The sequence below is a fragment of the Orycteropus afer genome, unplaced genomic scaffold, assembly GCF_000298275.1.
Source record: "Orycteropus afer afer isolate SDZICR_OR568_19922 unplaced genomic scaffold, OryAfe1.0 scaffold00065, whole genome shotgun sequence".
Lineage (NCBI taxonomy): Eukaryota > Metazoa > Chordata > Mammalia > Tubulidentata > Orycteropodidae > Orycteropus > Orycteropus afer.
The window spans coordinates 10,165,588-10,185,064 of NW_006921652.1; the positions used below are offsets into that span (position 1 = coordinate 10,165,588).

At 40.4% G+C, this 19,477-nt stretch overlaps 1 protein-coding gene across 1 annotated transcript in view; it reads right to left on the reverse strand.

Annotated features, from left to right (window-relative positions):
* FIGLA (folliculogenesis specific bHLH transcription factor) overlaps positions 1 to 19,477 on the reverse strand; it is a 60,376-nt gene that overhangs the window by 21,387 nt on the left and 19,512 nt on the right. Inside the window, exons 2-3 of the mRNA XM_007940143.1 lie at positions 10,866 to 11,018; positions 8,841 to 9,101 (exon numbers count right to left, since the gene is read on the reverse strand). Coding sequence (XP_007938334.1) covers positions 8,841 to 9,101; positions 10,866 to 11,018 — 414 coding nt within the window. The remainder of the gene's footprint in view (positions 1 to 8,840; positions 9,102 to 10,865; positions 11,019 to 19,477) is intronic.

Below are 19,477 nucleotides of genomic sequence, written 5' to 3' on the forward strand. Positions count from 1 at the left end.
ACAATGGGAAACCAAACAACTAGATACTCTGTAAATCTTCACCCAAATCCTAATTAAAAAAAAAAAGAAGAAGAAGAAGAAGTCAACTAGAATGGATGAGGACCGAATTTATTTATTTATAAGGCCCATTATATGTCAGAGAAATAGAAAAGAATTATTGGCTTTCTCAAATTATGCTCAGCTTACTGACAAGGTCAGGTAGCATATACCAGGTAGAGTTCTTGTCATAAACACGCTGAACTTCACACACACACACACACACACAGTAAACACACTTCCACAATCAATTAAATCTTTTGTCATCCAATAAAAATCAGAGTTCCGACAAATGGAATCTCTCATCTCTTATTTTAACATAGAAACTTACTTACAGCTGTCTTCCTTGTAACATGACCAAATTCAGCGTCAAGTGTTCCCTGGGATGTCTGGTTAGATTTCTTCCTCAGTAGCTACAGCCTGGAGAATCCTTCACTGGAGGTGGCATCACTCCAAGGTCAGACTGATCCTGCCCTATGGCTGGCGGTTCAAACCCACCAGCCACTCCTCGGAAGGAAGGTTGGGCAATCCTACTTCCGTAGTGATACTGCCTCAGAAACCCAAGGAGGGGTCGCTATGAGTCGGGGCCGACTCAATGGCAAACAACAACAACAACTATGTGCCCTGGATATCTCATCTTTCCAAAGTTCCAGAGAACCTCCAGCACTAGGCCCTAAATCCCCAAAGCTTAGAAAACACAATCAAGTCCCAGAGCTAAGGAACCACTGGGGAAGCCTTCCCTGTGAGCCTAAATGCCCTTAAGTGTGAGGCTACAAAGAAAAAAAAAATAAAAGTTCTGAACAGAGAAAACAGGCTAATATGATACACTAAGGGGTGGTGAGGACTTGACAAACCAGAGAGCACACACTCCATCGAAAGGAAAATTCAATTTTTAAAAACACTTTGTTGACCAAACTCATTAGACTATGGCATGAGCACAAGCCTAGACCTACAGCACTGCTCTGGCACCATTGTTACTGTCCCACATAGCTACCACCTGCAGGGAAACTTGAGACAGAAGACCAAAGAAGCTTCAGGGCTTTTCCGAGGTGCTAGTAAATGCATCTCAATTATCAATTGTTGTTAGTTGCTGTCGAGTTGGCTGAGATTTATGGTAACCTTATATACAACAGAATGAAAAACTGCCCAAGTCCTGTGCCTTCTTCACAACGCTTGGTATATTTGAGTCCATTGTTATAGCTATTGTGCCAGTCAATCCAGCTCACTGAGAGTTCCATCATTTTTACTAACCCTCTACTTTACCAAGGGAGCTCTGGTGGCATAGTGCCTAAGGCACCTGACTGCTAACCAGAAGACTGGCAGTTCAAACCCAGCCACTCCTCGGAAGGAAGATTGAGCAATCTACTTCCGTAGAGATACCGCCTCGAAAGCCCAGGGAAGGGTCGCTGTGAGTTGGATCAGACTCCACAGCAGTGAGTTTTTACTTTACCAAACACAATGTCTTTTTCCAGCTGTTGATCTTCCTTGATGAAGTATCCAAAACAAACAAGAAGAAATCTCAATTATCTAAACCATCTTATTTCAGAGCTTAAAATGCTATTAGCAGAAATTTCCCCAATGAAGTCACACACGGATTGCCACAACCTGGAGTGGGGATGGGGTGAGGGTAGTGGGAGCTATACCCATACAGGCTGCTTTCCTTCAAAAACTCTTTTCAACGAACACTCTCTGGATGCCATAAGTCACAAGTGTGTATGATGGTAGCATATTCAGGCCCCTGGAACAGATACTTAACATTCATCCATATGTCCCCGGGCATCTCACCCTAAAACTGAGGTTGATATTTTTCCAGGAACACAGTCTCTACAGTAGCACAGGCAACTCTGAACAAAATTCATGATGTGAAATGCCTGAGCAGTAGTCATGCGTGACAAATAGAAGAAACAAACAATGGTGAGGAGCAAGCACCTTGCCACCAGCAACATCCATCCTCAATTTAATAAAAACTTACACCTGAAACTGTACTAATTCTAAATGAGCCTCTCCTGGACCTTGAGACTGGTCTCTATCCCTACACCAAGGTCAACTGCTATGGCTTCACGTGGCTCGTGGCCCTCTCGGTCTGCACACATACTTGCCGATTCAGTTCCCAAGTTAACCTGCTCTGGCCCCAGAAGTTAATCTCCATTCCTGCCATCAGCAGATTCTTATGTACTTCGTTTGAGATTTTGCCTTCCAGGAATGTTGTTGATCTTGCACAACCTGTTCTGACCCATCCCTCCACTCTCAAAAATGCCCACCCCTGCCAGCACCAGGATTCTACCGCCAAGATCCTGTCCAAGGGCAAAAGGAAGGGTGGCCACTGCTACAAACTAGTGTGGGAGAGAGTCTGCCTCCCAAGTCTTTAAGCCCCTCCTCAAACAGTATGTTTCAGTCCAATAAGCCATGCCAGCTGTCACTATGTCCCCAGTTTGGCTACCTGGGAGCATCCTGAAACTCTGGGAATCTACCCCTTCAGGTAAGCTGAACTGACCCTGATGAGAATCCTTTTCTCCAAGGCCAGCCTGAGCAGCACTTCCCTTAGACGCTATCTTAGCCCCTCCATCCTGGTTTCTAATTATAAAATACAAGATTTATAAAGTTGATAATAGTGATAGTGAATAATTAGTCAAGTCACGCACAAATAAGGATCTTAGGATCTTGGTGTTAAACTTGTTAAATTAAAAGTTAGCCAGAAAAATAGTTACACAGTGGACAGTTCAAAGCAAAAATGATTTATCCTCCCTTTCTTGAACAATTCCATTCCAGTGCCTTTAATTGGGTCACAGTTAGGCCAGGGGAGGCATTGTGGCCCAAAGAAAGGTACTGGAGTTCAACCAGGGTAAGGATTGCATTAGCACATGGAGGAGGCCTGGCATAGATGCCATAACCCTAGCGGGATGGAGTGGGGGTATCCACAAAGGAGGGTACCCAGTGCAAAGTGTTAGGAGCCCAATCGGGATAAGAATGGCACCTTCATAGAAGGGTAACCAGCATGGGGAATCAGAGATGACCAAACTAGGTAAGCAAGGTATCTACACAGAGGGGCAGTCCAATGTGGAGTAGAGAAACCCAAGTAGTCAGACAAGTGTCCATAAGCCAGGCTCTGAACAAGGTGAGAAGGCTGACCTGGTATGGAATGTCAGTGCCAAGTTGGAAAAGAAAAGTGTTCTTGTAGCAGGACAAGCTAATCATGAGTGTTAGAGCCTGAAAGGGGTGAGGAGAACAGCCATGCAGAGAGATGGCTGCAGAGATGGGAAATGGCTTATATACAGGGGGAGTCCTTGGATAAAATGGCTGATTCCAGAACTGAGGGTGGCAAAGCATAAGATGAACCTGGAGTGTCTTATGTCAGAAAGAAAGCAACCAAAAAATGATAGCAATGTGTCAAACAGAAAGGTGTTGTAGTTATGTGCTGTCAAGTCGGACCCAACTCATAGCAACCCTTCTTTGGGTTTCCAAGGTGGTATCACTACAGAAGTAGATTGCCTAACCTGCCTTCCAAGGAGTAGCTGGTGGGTTTGAACTGCTGGCCTTCTAGTGAGCAGGCAAGTGCCTTAGGCACTATGCTACCAGAGCTCCCAAACAGAAAGGTAGCCAGCTTACAGGGGCTTTCACTGACCACATTGAGGACAATTTGAGCAACCAATTAATAATAATATATGATGATATAATAATCCACTGAAAATAGAAAATAGGAAACCATGAATCCAAGCTAATATAAATAAATACACAAACAACCAAAGTATCCTACCATAAGTGGATCATTAAACAAACTGGTACATTCAAACTGTGGAATAGTGTTCAGTAATAAAAAAAAAAAAAACTATTCATACAATAACTTGGATGATCTCAAGGGCATTATGCTGAGTAAAAAGTCAATCTCAAAAGGTCACATACTGTATGATTCCATTTACATCACATTCTTGAAATGGTAGAATTATAGAGATAAAGAACAGGTTGCTAAGGGTTAGGGGAGGAGGAAGAAAGAGGTTAGGTGTAATTATAAAGGGGTAGCACCAGTGGGAGGAGCTCTGGTAGCTTAGTGCCTAAGGCACTTGACTGCTATCCAGAAGACTGGCAGTTCAAACCCACCAGCCACTCCTCGGAAGGAAGGTTGGGCAATCTACTTCCGTAGTGATACTGCCTTGGCAACCCAAGGTGTGGTCACTATGAATCGGGGCCAACTCAATGGCACACAACACCACCACCACCAGGGGGATCTCTGTGGTGACGGAATAATTCTGTACGTTGACTGTGGTGGTTACATGAATCTACATGTGTGATAAAAATAGCATGGAACTATACACACATGAGGAGCTCTGGTAGCATAGTAAAGCCCTTGACTGCTAACCAGAAGGTGGCAGTTCAAACCCACCAGCCACTCCTCGAAAGGAAGGTTGGGCAATCTACTGCCATAGTGATACTGCCTCGGAAACCCAAGGAGGGGTCACTATGAGTCGGGTCCGGCTTGATGGCAAAAAACAACAATATACACGCATGGTACCAGTATCAATTGTCTAGTTTTTATATCATAACTATGGGAGATGCCACCATTGAAAGAAACTGGGTGAAGGGCACATGGGACCTCTCTGTACTATCTTTGCAATTTCCTGTAAATCTACAATTATCTCAAAATAAAAAGTTAAATAAAATGTTGGATGAGTACGGGATATTTAAATAGTTTCAAAGCACCTCTTTACAAAATACATATTAGTTAACAAAACAAAAACAGAGTAACTTTAAAGTAGAAAAACCTGGAAGTCACCACTTTGATCTAGTGAATATAATTAGTAATTGAGGCAAATCAAAATTGTACGTTGTTGTGTTATGTGCCGTCGAGTCGGACCCAACTCATAGCGACTCCTCCTTGGGTTTCCGAGGCAGTATCACTACAGAAGTAGATTGCCCCATCTTCCTTCTGAGGAGGGTTGGTGGTTTGAACTGCCAGCCTTCTGGTTAGCAGTCAAGTGCCTTAGGCACTATGCTACCAGAGCTCCTGATAAAATGCAATGAGTAGAAATGACATCATTTCTATGATATTCCTGCCAAAGATGTATATCTGAATCTAATTGGAAGGAAACAGATTAACTCAAACCAAGAAACATTCTACAGAATAACTGACTGTCATTGTTAAAAATGTCAAGGTCATAAAAGTTAAGGAAAGACTGAGAAACTGTTCCAGACTGAAGACGACAACGAAGACATAATTAAATGCAACTCATAATTCTCAATTAGAATCCTTTTGCTACAAAGGACACTATGGAGACAATGGGTGGAATTTGAACAGGGCCTGAAAAATTGATGGCAGTAAAGCAATGATGTTAATTTCCTGATTTTGATGGTTACATTGTGATTATGATAAATGATAAATGGAGAAAAGACTGCAGTTGTCAAGGATTTCATTTTACTTGGATCTACAATCAACATCCATGGCACCAGCAGTCAAGTAATCACATGGACATGTTGCAATGGGCAAATCTGCTGCAAAAGACCTCTTTGAAGTGTTGAAGAGTTAAGATGTCATTTGAAAACTAAGGTGTGCCTGACCCAAGCCATGGTATTTTCAACAGCCTCATATGCATGTGAGAGTTGGACAATGAATAAGGAAGAAAAATTGATACATTTGAATTATAATATTGGTGAAGAATATTGAATGTACCAAAGACTGCCAGAAGAACTAATAAATCTGTCTTGGAGGAAGTACAGTCAGGATGCTCCTTAGAAGCGATAATGGCCAGGCTTTGTCTCTTGTTCTTTGGTCATGTTGTCAGAAGGGACCAGTCCCTGGAGAAGGAAATCATTCCGGGTAAAGTAGAGGGTCAGAGACAAAGAGAAAAACCCTCAATGAGATGGACGGACACAGTGGCTGCAACAATCAGCTCAAGCACGGCAGCGACTGAGGATGGTACAGGATTGGACAATGTTTCCTTCTATCATACAGAGGGTTGCTATGGGTCAACTCAATGATACCCAACAACAATTGTGATTATGTAGGAGAATGCCCCTGTTTATTGGAAATACAAAATTAATTAGTGGTTATAGGATGGACACAGTGGCTGCAACAATGGGCTCAAGCATACCAAAGATTGTAAGGATGGTCCAGGACCAGGCAGTGTTTCATTCTGTTGTATGCAGGGTTGCTATGAGTCAGAGCCAACTCTATAGCACCTAACAACAGGGTGTCTCAGGTTGACAGAACTCACTGTCAAATGGTTCAGGAAAAAAAAGTTCTTTGTACTATACTTGCAACTTTTTAAAAGATTATTATTGTTTCAGAATAAATTTTTCATTTTAAAAATGACTTATTTAAATGTCATGAGAAAACCCTTGGGAGGGGAAAAAAACTGATAGAAACCCTTAAATGCTTCTGCAAAAATGACACACTCACAGTCAGGCTTGGAAGTCAAGCATGAAGTCAGTCAAAGATGCTTGATAGAATTACACACTTTAAAAAAAACACTCAAGTACTTGATTTAGTCTTTGTTTGTTCTAAGAATTGACATACTTTACCAATTAATAACTTAAGCTTGGTTAGATAAAAAATTAAAAATTAAGTGTGTCTCACTCCTTTTTAAAGAAAATTCCATCAAAATCTTTGTTTACTAAAAAGTGTTAAACCAAACTCACTGCCATTGAGTCAAACCCGACTCATAGCATCCCCTCCTTGGGTTTCTGAGGCAGTATCACTACAGAAATAGATTGCTCAGCCTTCCTTCTGAGGAGTAGCTGGTGGGTTTGAACCACTAGCCTTTTGGGTTAGCAGTCAAATGCCTTAGGCACTATGCTACCAGAGCTCCTAAAAAGTGTTAGTCCCCATTTAAATTGATTTACTACAAATGGCCTATTCCAAGAATCAATTATCCTTGGAAACAAGTACCCCTAGTACATCCTGGATGTAGATGTAGTAGGCTTGCTGTGCTGCTGTCCTCACCCAACCAGGCCCTACAGGACCTGGCAAGAAGGTATAGCCTGGTAGCTCATAAGAACATCATGGTGATACCTGCCTGACAAAGATTAATGAGGACTAGATGCTTACCTTACATAATGAAAACATTTGTAGAAGCATTATTGTTAATATTAACTTACACAGCCAGCTTCATGGTTCATCTCAGTTCATGTCTTCACTCTTTCTGTATGCTCAGGGTGACATGGATCATGTCAGCTCATGTACTAGCAACAGGAATTCTGTCTCCTAAGGGCTGACTGGCTTATGTTCCAAGTAGCCAGAACGTGAAAATATAGATTGAGAATAATGGGATCCTTAGAAAATAGTCATCAAATCAGAAATGGGAGCTAAGGCCGGCCAGCCAGCCAGGCAGCCAGCCAGCCAGCCAGCCGGAGGCCTGAAGATCTCAAACCAGAGTGAAGCACTGGTGGGAGCCAAGTGAGAAAATCCAAAGTAACTGCTACAAGCAGAGCTGAAATGTCTGTGGCTTATGATTGATTGCTCCCTAATCAATACTGATGGCTCATGACGAGTCAAGCAAATTTAATAATACCTATATGTTCAAGAGGAGCTCTGGTGGCTCAGTAGTTAAAGCATTAGACTGCTAACAAAAAGGTTGGCAGGAGAAAGGTGAGGCAGTCTGCTTCTGTAAAGATATACAGCCATGGAAAACCTATGGGGCAGGTCTACTCTGCCCTAACTGGTCACTATAAATTGGAATCAACTTGATGAGAGTGGATTTGTATGTTCAAGGGAACGCTGGCATGCCAAGAACTGTGCTAGACAATTTGCTAACATGGTATCATTCAAAACTCACAGGTATATTATGTGTAAGGTATGTACAGTTATCATTCTCATTTTACAGATGGAGAAACTAAGGATTGGAGAGATTAAGTAGCACACCTAAGGTCACACAGCCAGCAAGTGGTAAAACTGGGGTTTGAACCTCAGCAATCTGTTCCTAAGGAAGTCTGGTGGCACAGTGGTTGAAGCATTCAGCTGCTAACCAAAAGGTTGGTGGTTTGAACCCACCAGCCATTCCTAGAGGTAAAGATATGGCACTCTGCTGCTGTAAAGATTACAGCCTTGGAAACGCTATTGGACAGTTCTATCTACTCTGTCCTATAGGGTCACCATGCAGTGAAATCAACTCGATGGCAATGGGTTTGGTTTTTTGATCTAGTCTGCCCCAAAAGCTTACACTCAAACTACTGTTCTAAATCTCCTCCCACCAACCATCATTTATGACTCCACAGGACCTTCTCCCCCAAACTTTACATAAATTGCTTATTAAAATACACTTGATTCACATGCCTATGAGGCTTTCTTGTTTCAAATAGCAATTGTGTTACAAGGTAGTATGGAGCTAGGTCCTTCTTTGTATAATCCTGAGCCACAGTGAGGGCAAAAAGTCCAAAGTTCTAGACTTAGAGAAGCATGTTGCTCTTCCAGCTGCAAAGTAATCAGAACTGCTACAATAAACTCCTTGGTTATTATTTAGAAAATAAGTAATAATACTGCCTGCCAACAGTCTCAACCACCACCACTACTATCGTGTATCTTTATGTATGGCAAGCTATTTCCCCTCCACACTTATCACCACAATGTCCAAGAAATTTTTTTAGTGTTAATTACATTAAAATACGAACTCAAGTCTCTATTGGGTGATTTTAGGGGAGTTTTCCCTCTACTTAAACATCTTGACAACTAATTTGGGAACATAATAATAGAAATAACAGATTTCCAGATGAGCAAGTCCCACCTCCCCACTCAGGTGCTATCACAAAATTATCTTGTTTAAATCTATTTTGCACTTTTTTTTCTTTAAAAAAAAAAAAAAAGACAAACAAAAAACATTTTCATGGATATTTAAGAAAGAATACTTTACCGGACTCCCAGTGGGGGAGATAACAACTCCAGTTGTAGACATCAAGCTCTGGTGACAAGTGTATGCCAACTCACCACTGCCACCATCTGCCCAGAGCCCTTCTTCCTCTTTCTTCAAGCCTATGGTACAGTTGCTATGTTGAGCAATGTTTCTTGATAGCTCTCTAACCAAGGGCATATGTGGTTCAGAAGTATCGTTGCTGTAGTTATGATCATCTGGATCTTGTTTCTAGAAACCATATTTTATTTGTCAGGAAGTATATGATAGACTATGAAGATTTAAATCAATATATTTCAAAATTTTAATTGACAAAGTTTCATTTATGTGATAAGGGCAACATTTTAAGTTATTATGGAAGAGTACTGCTCAATAGACCTTAACCTTAAAATATTCTGCAATGGTCAACTGCATTAAAAGGATTGTGGCATGGAATTGTTCCTGTATTTTATAATAAAATGCAGAGCAGAAAACACCACTTCTGTTACACAATTAACATGCAAGGAAAAACTAAAGCAGCCACCTGCACATGTCCAAACACCATGACCATGCCACAACTCAATTGTATAATTTGGCCAATAGGATAATCTATGTACCTGTGCAGGACATATCCTCCCAGCAGTCTCCTGACTAGGACTATTAGACGAGGAGTAGGGGCGAAAAAATCCAACAGCACCACTATATACCTGGCTACATTTGCCCTAAGTTCCTAGAATGATTCTGTTCCTCTTACCTCTAGCATCTTTCCTTCTCTTTTGTCCCTTCAACACAATCAGATCACCACTTACAAAAGACCTCCAACTCGATCCAACAGCTTTCCTTCCATTCTTTAATCCCTCTTTCTTTTCTTGGACTTCTAAATTGAATGGACTTGAAGTTTGCTGATTCCCAATGCTTTGATTCCAAATATTTATCAGTAATGTTCCCTAAGCCCCCTACTCATTAACCTCCAGCTTTCAAGTGCTAGATCTAGCTGCCTCTCCCTGTCCTGGTCCTTCCCTCAGCCTCCCTGTAGCTTCTCACGACTTCCCACACGTTTAGTTTCCCAGGACTCTCCTCCTTGACATCATAACCCATCTCCTTCCTCTAACCTTCTTGTCACTCTCTGATGGCTCCTCCTTCCTCCTGGCAATAGGTATCCCCAAAAACTCATTCCTAAGGCCCCTACTCTTGTCTCTCTTATCTCCCCTGGTAACTGATGCATATTCGTACATTCAATGCTTACCTCTCTGTGGAACAAGTCCATAAAACACCAGCCCACACCTTCCACTGCCTGATAGACACTTTTGGATAATCCCACCCTGATAATGGTGGTGATCCTCCCTAAACCCTCTACTGGTTAACTTCCAGCTTTCAAATGTTAGATCTAGCTGCCTCCCTGTCCTGGTCTTCCCTCAGCCTCCCTGCCACTTCTCACACTACTTCCCCACACCTTTAGTTTCCCAGGAGGTGGAACTTCAATTTGCAAAGCAGGTTCATTTATACCATTCCTTTGAATGGTCACAAAACCCTGTGAGATTGGTATTATCAGGACTCTAAGCTCTCCAGCAGAAGTGGTCTTCCAGAGAGGGTCCTTTAGAGAAAGAAATGCCTCTTGTTTTCTGTGTCCTGTCTCACGTGTGTCCTATTGAAGGGAAATAACCACAACAGAATGGTTTTATGGAAGCCTTCACTCATGCCCCAGTTATCAGGGTCCTATTCAGCAATTATAACCCAAGTGTCACTGAACTTGTTTACTCAGAAGTATATAGATGGTTAGGAACTTGACTCCAAAGTTCATGAGGACCTGGATTCAAATGCCAGTCTTGGCATCCCAGCTATGTGAGTCCTTTACCTCTATTTTGGTTTCATTCTGTATAAATTGGGGATCATAAATACCTCAGAAGATCACTGTAAACATTAATTGGAAAGTACATATAAATTTCTTGTCAAATGTCTGCTACAACGAAAGGTTTGATTAATTGTGCCTATCATTTGAAATTCTTAAACCTTTACCTCAGAGTCTTTGGTTCCTTCCAAAACATAACTGAGAACTTGTATGTATTCAGTTGCACCTTTAAGGATATCAACTTTGCTAGGTTTTCTGCTTTGTGGAAGAAAGGGCACAAGTGCCTTCAGTTTGGCAAAACCATGATTGAGGTTTTTTATCTGGAAAACAAAAAGGCACAATGACACAAAGAGAACCTAATGTTTACAGACATCCTCCCAAACCACAGAAGGGATCATGAGGACTCCTTGCTTTTATCAGGGTGGTGAATCTAAACAGGCATATACAAGACTTCTGGAGAGATGATGGAATAGGTAGACAAGCTCCACAGATCCTCTACAACAAAGGAAATGAGAAACTAATTGAAACAGATTAAGAGGATAATCCTGGAACCCTGAGCTTCAAAGAGAAGGATAAAGAAGTGGATTAAACCACCAACTAGTAGAACAAACTGAATGAAAACAGCAAATAAGTAGACAAATGGAGCTGTGGACTGTTGACTGGCCTATGGTACAGCCATTTTGAATATTTGCAAGTGGTGTTCTAATCGGGGCAGCAACCTGATAATCAGCTCCTCTTGCCAAGGACTGCACGGGCAACCACACTGGTGGCTGGTGACCAGAAAGGTACGACGTTCTCCTTTTTCTTCTTGCACCAATGAACAAAGTTGTGGTGATCCCTTCTGGACCAGCAGGAATTCCATCCTGGACCAGACACTCTGTCATCAGCTGCCTTATGGTTCCAAGACTAGGAACACTGCTTCCAGCCACCTTTTGGGCCAGTAGGAACCTTTGCTGGGACCAAGAATTCTACACCCAGCTGCCTTTTGGGATAGCAGGAAGTTTTTCTGGGAACAGGGGCCCTGCCTACAGCTGCTTTTTGGGATAGCAGGAACTCCCTCTGGAACCAGGCCCCTTGCGATCAGCTGCCTTTTGGACTAGCAGGAACATTTTCTGGGTCTAGGCACCCTGCCCCAGACACCTTCTGGGCCAGCAGGTACACTGCCCCTAATTGCCTTCTGGGCCAGCAGGAGCTAGTTTCAGGACCAGCTACTCTGCTCCCAGCCACCTTTTGGGCTGGCAGAAACTTTTTTCTGGAAAAGAGGGCCCCGTGCTGTACCCAGCTACCTCTTGGGACAACAAACTCCCTTTTGGAACTAGGTGCCTTGCTCCCAACCACCGTTTGGGCCAGCAGGACCTTTTATTGGGTCCAGGCTCAGTGACCCCAGTCATCTTCTGGCCCAGCAAGAACTCACATAGGATCAGGCACCCTCGCCCCAGTTGCCTTCTAGGCAGGCAGTAACTAGTTCCAGGACCAAGCACTCTGCTCCCAGCCACCTTTTGGGCTGGCAGGAACTTTTTCTGTGACCAGGTGCTCTACACCCAGCCACATTTTGTAACAACAGGAACTTTTCCTGGGACTAGACACCCTAACCCAGCACATTTTGGGACAGCAGGAATTCTTTCTGGGACCAGTGCCCTGCCCCCAGCTGCCTTTTGGACTAGCAGGAACACTAGAAACAGGTACCCTAATTTCCTGCCACCTGCTTGGCCAGCAGGAACAACGTCCAAGTTCCCTGATCCCTCAGGTTTTTTGTATTTTTTTCCCCCAACTATTCGTTTTCATTCCCCACCTTTCTTCTTTTCTTTCCCTTTCCTAGTTTTTTCTTTTCCTTGTGTTCCCTTCTTTCTTTTCATTTTCCATCCATGTTTTTCTTTTAGCATTTTTCTTTACTATTATTTTCTTGCTCTTTTCTTTCTCACCATCCTCATATTCTTTCTTCTTTCTCCCCACCCTCATTTTGTTTTCCCTGCCTTTGTCCTTCTCTTTTATTCTTTTTGCAATTATTTATGTTGCTTGTGTTTTTTGTTCCCTTGTTTTTATCTTTTTTTTTTGGTGGTGGTGGTTTTTTGTCCCACCTGTTGGGAGACAGTAACCCACACAACGCAACCACATGTGCACCTCCCACAGACCCACCCACTGGGCAAGGACCACCACCTAGTTCTGCACTAACTGACCAGAAATAGATGGCAGCCAATGCCAACCAAACCAACCCTCAACTGCTCTATATGGACATCTAACAGAGATCTGTGCACACATACTCTATCACAGCAGACAGGTAGTGAGTGTCTAAGCGATGCCATACAAGCCAACAGAGCAGCACAAAAGCCACACTTGCTCAGCTATATCAAAGCAAGATAAAGAAAAAAGAAAGAAAACCCTGGGTGAATCATGTTGTTGTTGTTGTTGTTATGTGCCGTCGAGTTAGACGAGACTCATAGCGACCCCTCCTTGGGTTTCCGAGGCAGTATCACTACGCATACCAACATACAATTCATCAATTAAATGTAAATTCAATAATATCACAATGTCTTAGAGACAACTGAAGATCCCAGTTCACACAAAGAAGCAAGATAAAGTAGTATAAACAAGGGGCCAAAATATACAGCCAGAAAGTCTCCCTGAAGAAGTAGCACTGGAACTACCTGATAAGGAATTCAAAGGAATTATATTTAGGTACCTTCACAATGGATTGAAAGACAGATCACAGAAAACACTGACAAATATCAATGAAAATACTGAAAATTAAGGAAAGCACAGACAAAACTCTAGAAGAATTTAGGAAAAAAATATAAGCTAATAGAATGAAGGGAAAATTAGAAAATATATGAAAAACAGCAAATAGAAATACAGGAGATTAATACTAAGATTTTGGAAATAGGTAACACATTGAAAGGACAAAGGAGTAAAATTGAATCAATGAAAGACAAATAGTGAGACTGATGACAAATAGCTCAATGCTACTTTGTTAAGGGAATAATCAAAGGAAAAAAAATGATTTTTTTTTTAATGAAGAAATCCTAAGATTTATGTAGGACATCATACCAAGAGGACTAACTCATGTATAATTAGAATTCCAGACCAGGAAGAAAAAAATAAAACCAGGAGAAAAGTGTCAAAGATCTGTTGGAAGAGAACTTCCCTAATATTATGAAAGGTGCATTCAAGAAGTTCAGTGAACCTCAAACAGGAGAGATCCCAAAATAAAATCACCAAGACATATAATAATCAAACTTTTCAAAACCAAAGACAAAGAATCCTGAAAGCATCTCAAGAAAAACAAAAAGTTAACCTAACAAAGGGCAACCAATAAGACTAAGCTCTGATTTCTCTGCAGAAACCATACAGGCAAGAAGACAATGGGAGAACATATATAAAATCCTGGAGGGAAAAAAGCCAAGAATTATATATCCAGCAAAATTATCCCTCAACTATGATAGTGAAATTAGGACACTTCCAGTTAAACAGAAATTAAGGGAATTTGTTAAAACCAGCCCAATCTTACAAGAGATATTAAAGGCATTCCTTCAGGCAGAGAACCAAAAACAGCAGACAACCAATGATTAACACATGTGACAACATAATCCACAAACCAACCCAGACATAGAAGTATCCGAAGAAAAATAAATTTATAAGACTGTAAACAGGGAAGCAGAGAAATACATTTGTAAATGATGACAACTACAAAGCAAAAAGAGGGAATAAATATTGTAGTTACAGAACTTCCAAATGGAGAAGAAGTCAACAAGATTTTGAGATAGAACGGGTTGTTTTACACTTGGGAACAAAATAAATTACAGAGTAACCTCCAAGAAAATTAATATCCTTCTCATCAGAATAAAAAAGAGGAACGGCACAAAACAGCAGATACTAAAACAATAGCAACAAAAGAAATGATTTTTTAAAAAATCAAACAAAATGAGCTTAGCAGAAGAAATCAGCAATGCCACAAGGGGGGGAAACACACACACACACACATAATGAAATAACAGGAAAGAATCCATACTTGTCAATAATTACATTGAATGTAAATGGGTTAAATGCACCAATTAAGACACAGAGAGTTGCAGAATGGATAAGAAAACATGACTTATCAATATGCTGTCTATAAGGTTGTTGTTATGTGCCGTGGAGTCAGACCCGACTCATAGCGACCCCTCCTTGGGTTTCCAAGGCAGTACTCGATGGCAAATAACAACAACAACAACAACCACTATGGAAGTAGATTGCCCCATCTTCCTTCTGAGGAGTGGCTGGTGGGTTTGAACTGCCAGCCTTCTGGTTAGCAGTCAAATGCCTTAGGCACTACACCACCAGAGCTCCCTAAATAGATACACCTTAGACAAAGACAAAAATAGACTAAAAATCAAAATTTGGATAAAAACCTATCAAGTAAATGGCAATCAAAAAAGAGTGGAGTGGCAACAATTTCTGATAAAATAGACCAGACAAAAACCACCATAAGAGACAAGAAAGGACATTATATCATGATTAAAGGATCAATCGAACAAGAGGACATACCATAACAAATATTTATGCACACAATGAAAGAGCCTCAAAATACATAAACTTCAACAGAATTCAAGAGAGAAATAGACTACTCCCCACAATAATAGGAGACTTTAATGCATCACTTTCAATAAAGGATAAAACTAGGAAAGTCAACAAAGACACAACAGAACTAAACAACACAATCAACCAACTTGACCTTATAGATACATAGTACACTTCACTCAGCAACAGCACAACACACTTTCTTTACCAGTGTACATGGAACATTCTCCAAAACAGACCATATGTTAGGCCAGAAAGCAAACCTCAGTAAATTTAAAAACATGAAAATACTGCGAAGTATCTTCTCAGATCACAATGCTATGAAATTAGAAATCAACAATAGGAAAATCAAGGAAAACAAAGCAAACATATAACTAAAGAGCACCCTCCTTAAAAATTACTGGATAATAGAAGAAATTTAAATAATAATAAAAGCTCCTTGAATCAAATGAGAATGAAAATTCAGTATGCCAAAATGTTTGGGACACAGCAAAAGCAGTGTTCAGAAGGCAATTTATAACAATAAATGCACACATCAAAAAAGAAGGAGCCAAAATCAATCTTAACCCAATATCTACAACAATTAGAAAAAGCAGGAAAAAAGAAAGAGAGCCTGAATGACCAGAAGAAATAATGAGGATTTGAACAGAAATAAAGGAAACAGAAGAATAGAAAGAATCAAAAAGACTAGAACTTGGTTCTTTGAAAAGATAAAAAAACTCAACAGACCACTAACAAATTTAACAAAGGAAGAGAAGGAGAAGATACAAATAATACAGGTATGAAATAGGTGACATCACAACAGAACTACTGGAAATAGGAAGGATAATATCAGGATATTATGAAGAATAGTACTCAATAAATTAGAAAACCTACAAGAAATTGACATATTTCACACAACCTACCTAAACACAGACTGAGATAAAATCTAAACAGAACCATAACAAAATAAAAAGGTCATCAAAAAACTATCAATATAAATAGTCCCGGAGAATTCTACCAAATATTCAGAGAAGAGCTTACACCAGTCCTACTAAAACTAAATTCAAAATCATTTTATGAAGCAAGCATAACTCTGAAGCCAAAAACAGGCAAAGACACCACTAAAAAGGAAAACTGCAGGCCAATATCCTTCATGAATAGAGACACAAAAGTCTTCAACAGAAACCTAGCCATACACTTCAACAACATATCAAAAACAGTATACACCATGACCAAGTAGGATTTATACTGGGTATGCAAGGATGGTTCAACATGAGAAAAACAATCAATGTAAACCATCACATAAGTAAAACAAAGGGAAAGAACTACATGATCCTATCAATCAATGCAGAAAAGGAATTTGATAAAATCCAACACCTATTCCTGATTGAAAAATAAATAAATAAACTCCCAGCAAAATTAGAAGGGAAGTTCTTCAAGATAATAAAGGGCATGTATACAAAACCAATATTATTCTCAATAGAGGCTACACGCATTCCCACTGCAAACAAAAGCAGACAAGGATGCCCTCTATCACCATTTATATTCATCATCATATTGGAAATCCTAGCCAGGGCAATAAGACAAGAAAGAGAAATAAAAGGCATCCAATTGGTGAAGAGGAAGTAAAATTAATTCTATCTGCAGATGACATGATCCTATACATAGAAAAACCAAGACATTGAGAAAGAAACCTACTGAAACTAATCAAAAGATTCTGCAAAGCAGCAGGATATAAGATCAATGTCTAAAAATCAGTTGGCTTCCTCTATATATCAACAAAGAGATTTCTGAAAAGCAAATAAGAAAAACAATACCATTTGCAAATAGCTACCAAATACATAAAATACTTAGGAATAGATCTTACCATGGACACAAAAGACCTATACACAGAAAACTACAAAAACTATGATAAGAAATTATGAAACCTATACAAATGGAAAAATATATCATGCTCATTGATAGGAGGATTGAACATTATGAACATGTCAGTATTACACAAAGCCATTTATAGATTCAATGCAATTCCAGTTTAGCTTCCATCAACATTATTTAAGGACTTAGAAAAAACAGTCACTAATTTCATTTGGAAAGGAAAGAGACCTTGGATAAGCAAAGCACTGCTGAAGAACAACAAAGTAGGAAGTCTCACACTCCCTGATCTCAAAACCTACTATACAGCCACAGTAGTCAAAATTGCCTCATATCAGTAATACAACATACACATACACCAGTAGAACAGAACCCAGAAATAGATCCATCCACTTATGGACAGCTGATCTTTGAAAAAGGTCCAAAACCCATTAAATGGAAGAGAGAGGGTTTCTTTAACAAATGGTGCTGGCAAAACTGTATATCCATTTGCAGATAAATGAAACAAGATGCTTACCTCACACCATACATAAAAATTAATGCAAGATGGATCAAAAATGTAAATATAAAGCCCAAAACTATAAAGTTCATCAGTGATTAAATAGGAGCAAACTTAGGGACCCTAATTTATAGCATAAAGAGACTATCACACATAACCAGAAACTCAGACACCTGAAGATAAACTAGATGACTTGGGCCTTCTAAATATTAAATTCTTATGCACATCAAAAAATTTCTCCAAAAGAGTAAAAAGAGAACCTATAGATTTGGAAAAAAAATATTTAGCAATGACATATGATAAGGAACTCATCTCTAAACTTTATAGAAAACTTCAATACCTCAACATCAAAAAGACAAACAATCCAATTCAAAAATTTGAATTTTGAATTTCAGAGGACATGAACAGACATACACCAAAGAAGATATACAGGCTGCGAACAAACACAAGAAGAAATACTCATGATCATTAGCCATTAGAAAAATGCAAATCAAAACAATGAGGTATCATCTCACCCCAACAATAACACCAAACTTCAACAAGGCAGAAAACAAAAAATGCTGGCAAGAGTGTGGAGAGATTTGAACTGTCATACACTGGTGGTGGGACTATAAAATCATACAATCACTGTAGGAAATGGTATGGTGATTCCCTAAAAAGTTGGAAATAGAAATACCAGTTGATCCAGCAACCCCACTACTAGGTATACCAAAAACCAAACCCACTGCCATCAAGTCAATTACTAGGCATACCAACCCCAATTGGGTTTCCAAGGCTGTAATTCTTTATGGAAGTAGATTGCCTCATCTTCCTCCCACAGAGCAGCTGGTGGATTTGAACTGCCAACCTTCTGGTTAGCAGCCAAATGTCTTACCCATTATGCCATCAAAGCTCCTAAATAAGTGAGAGCCAGGACACTAATAGATACATGTACATCCATATTCATCATAGCACTATTCACAATAGCAGAGTGATGGAAACAACCTAAGTGACTATCAACAAATGAACAGATAACCAAACTATGGTATATACCCACAATGAAATATTATGCAACAGTGCAGAATAATGAAGACACCATGGATCACTTCATAACATGGATGAACTTGGAGGACATTATGCTAAGTAAAATAAGTCAATTATAGAAGAACAAATACTGTATGAATCCACTATTATTTAAAAAAAAAAAGTTAAGAAAAGGTTAACAAACTAAAGAATACACACACACACACACACACACACATTCATGCCAAACACCTTGAGGGATTCAAGTTGCTGGACCCATGGGCTCAGGACCATGGCTGCAGCAGACATCAAGCTCCACTGGCATAACACACTATACAAAAAACATTGGTCTACATTCTATTTTAGTCAGTAGCCATTAGCAACTGCGCAGGGATCCAGGTGAGGAGAGGGAACTCAGGCACACCCAAAACAAACAGCAGGGTGGGAGAAAAGAAATAAAAAGCCAGGAACCTGGACAGAGGAGCAGTCAGCTGCAGAGATCCAAGTGAGGAGAGGGAACTCAGGCACGCCTAAAGCAGCAGGGTAGGAGCGTGGGAGAAAGGGTATTAAAACACCCAGAAATCCAGACAGAGGAGGAGTCAGCTGCAGGGACACAGGTAAGGGTGGTACGAGAGGTTTCCAACAGGGAGACAAACTTGTCTATCGGTTTGTCCTACTGTGGTGACATGCTGATGTGAGTTTTGAGGCTGAGCCACTGGTGTTTCAAACCCAGCGGGATGCACATGGTGCACAGGTATCAGCCCAGCTTACAGACTGAAACAGACTAGGAAGAAGGAAGAGGCCGTCCACTTCTCAAAGAATTGGCCAGGGAAAACCTTATGAATAGCAAAGAAACACTGTTTGATACAT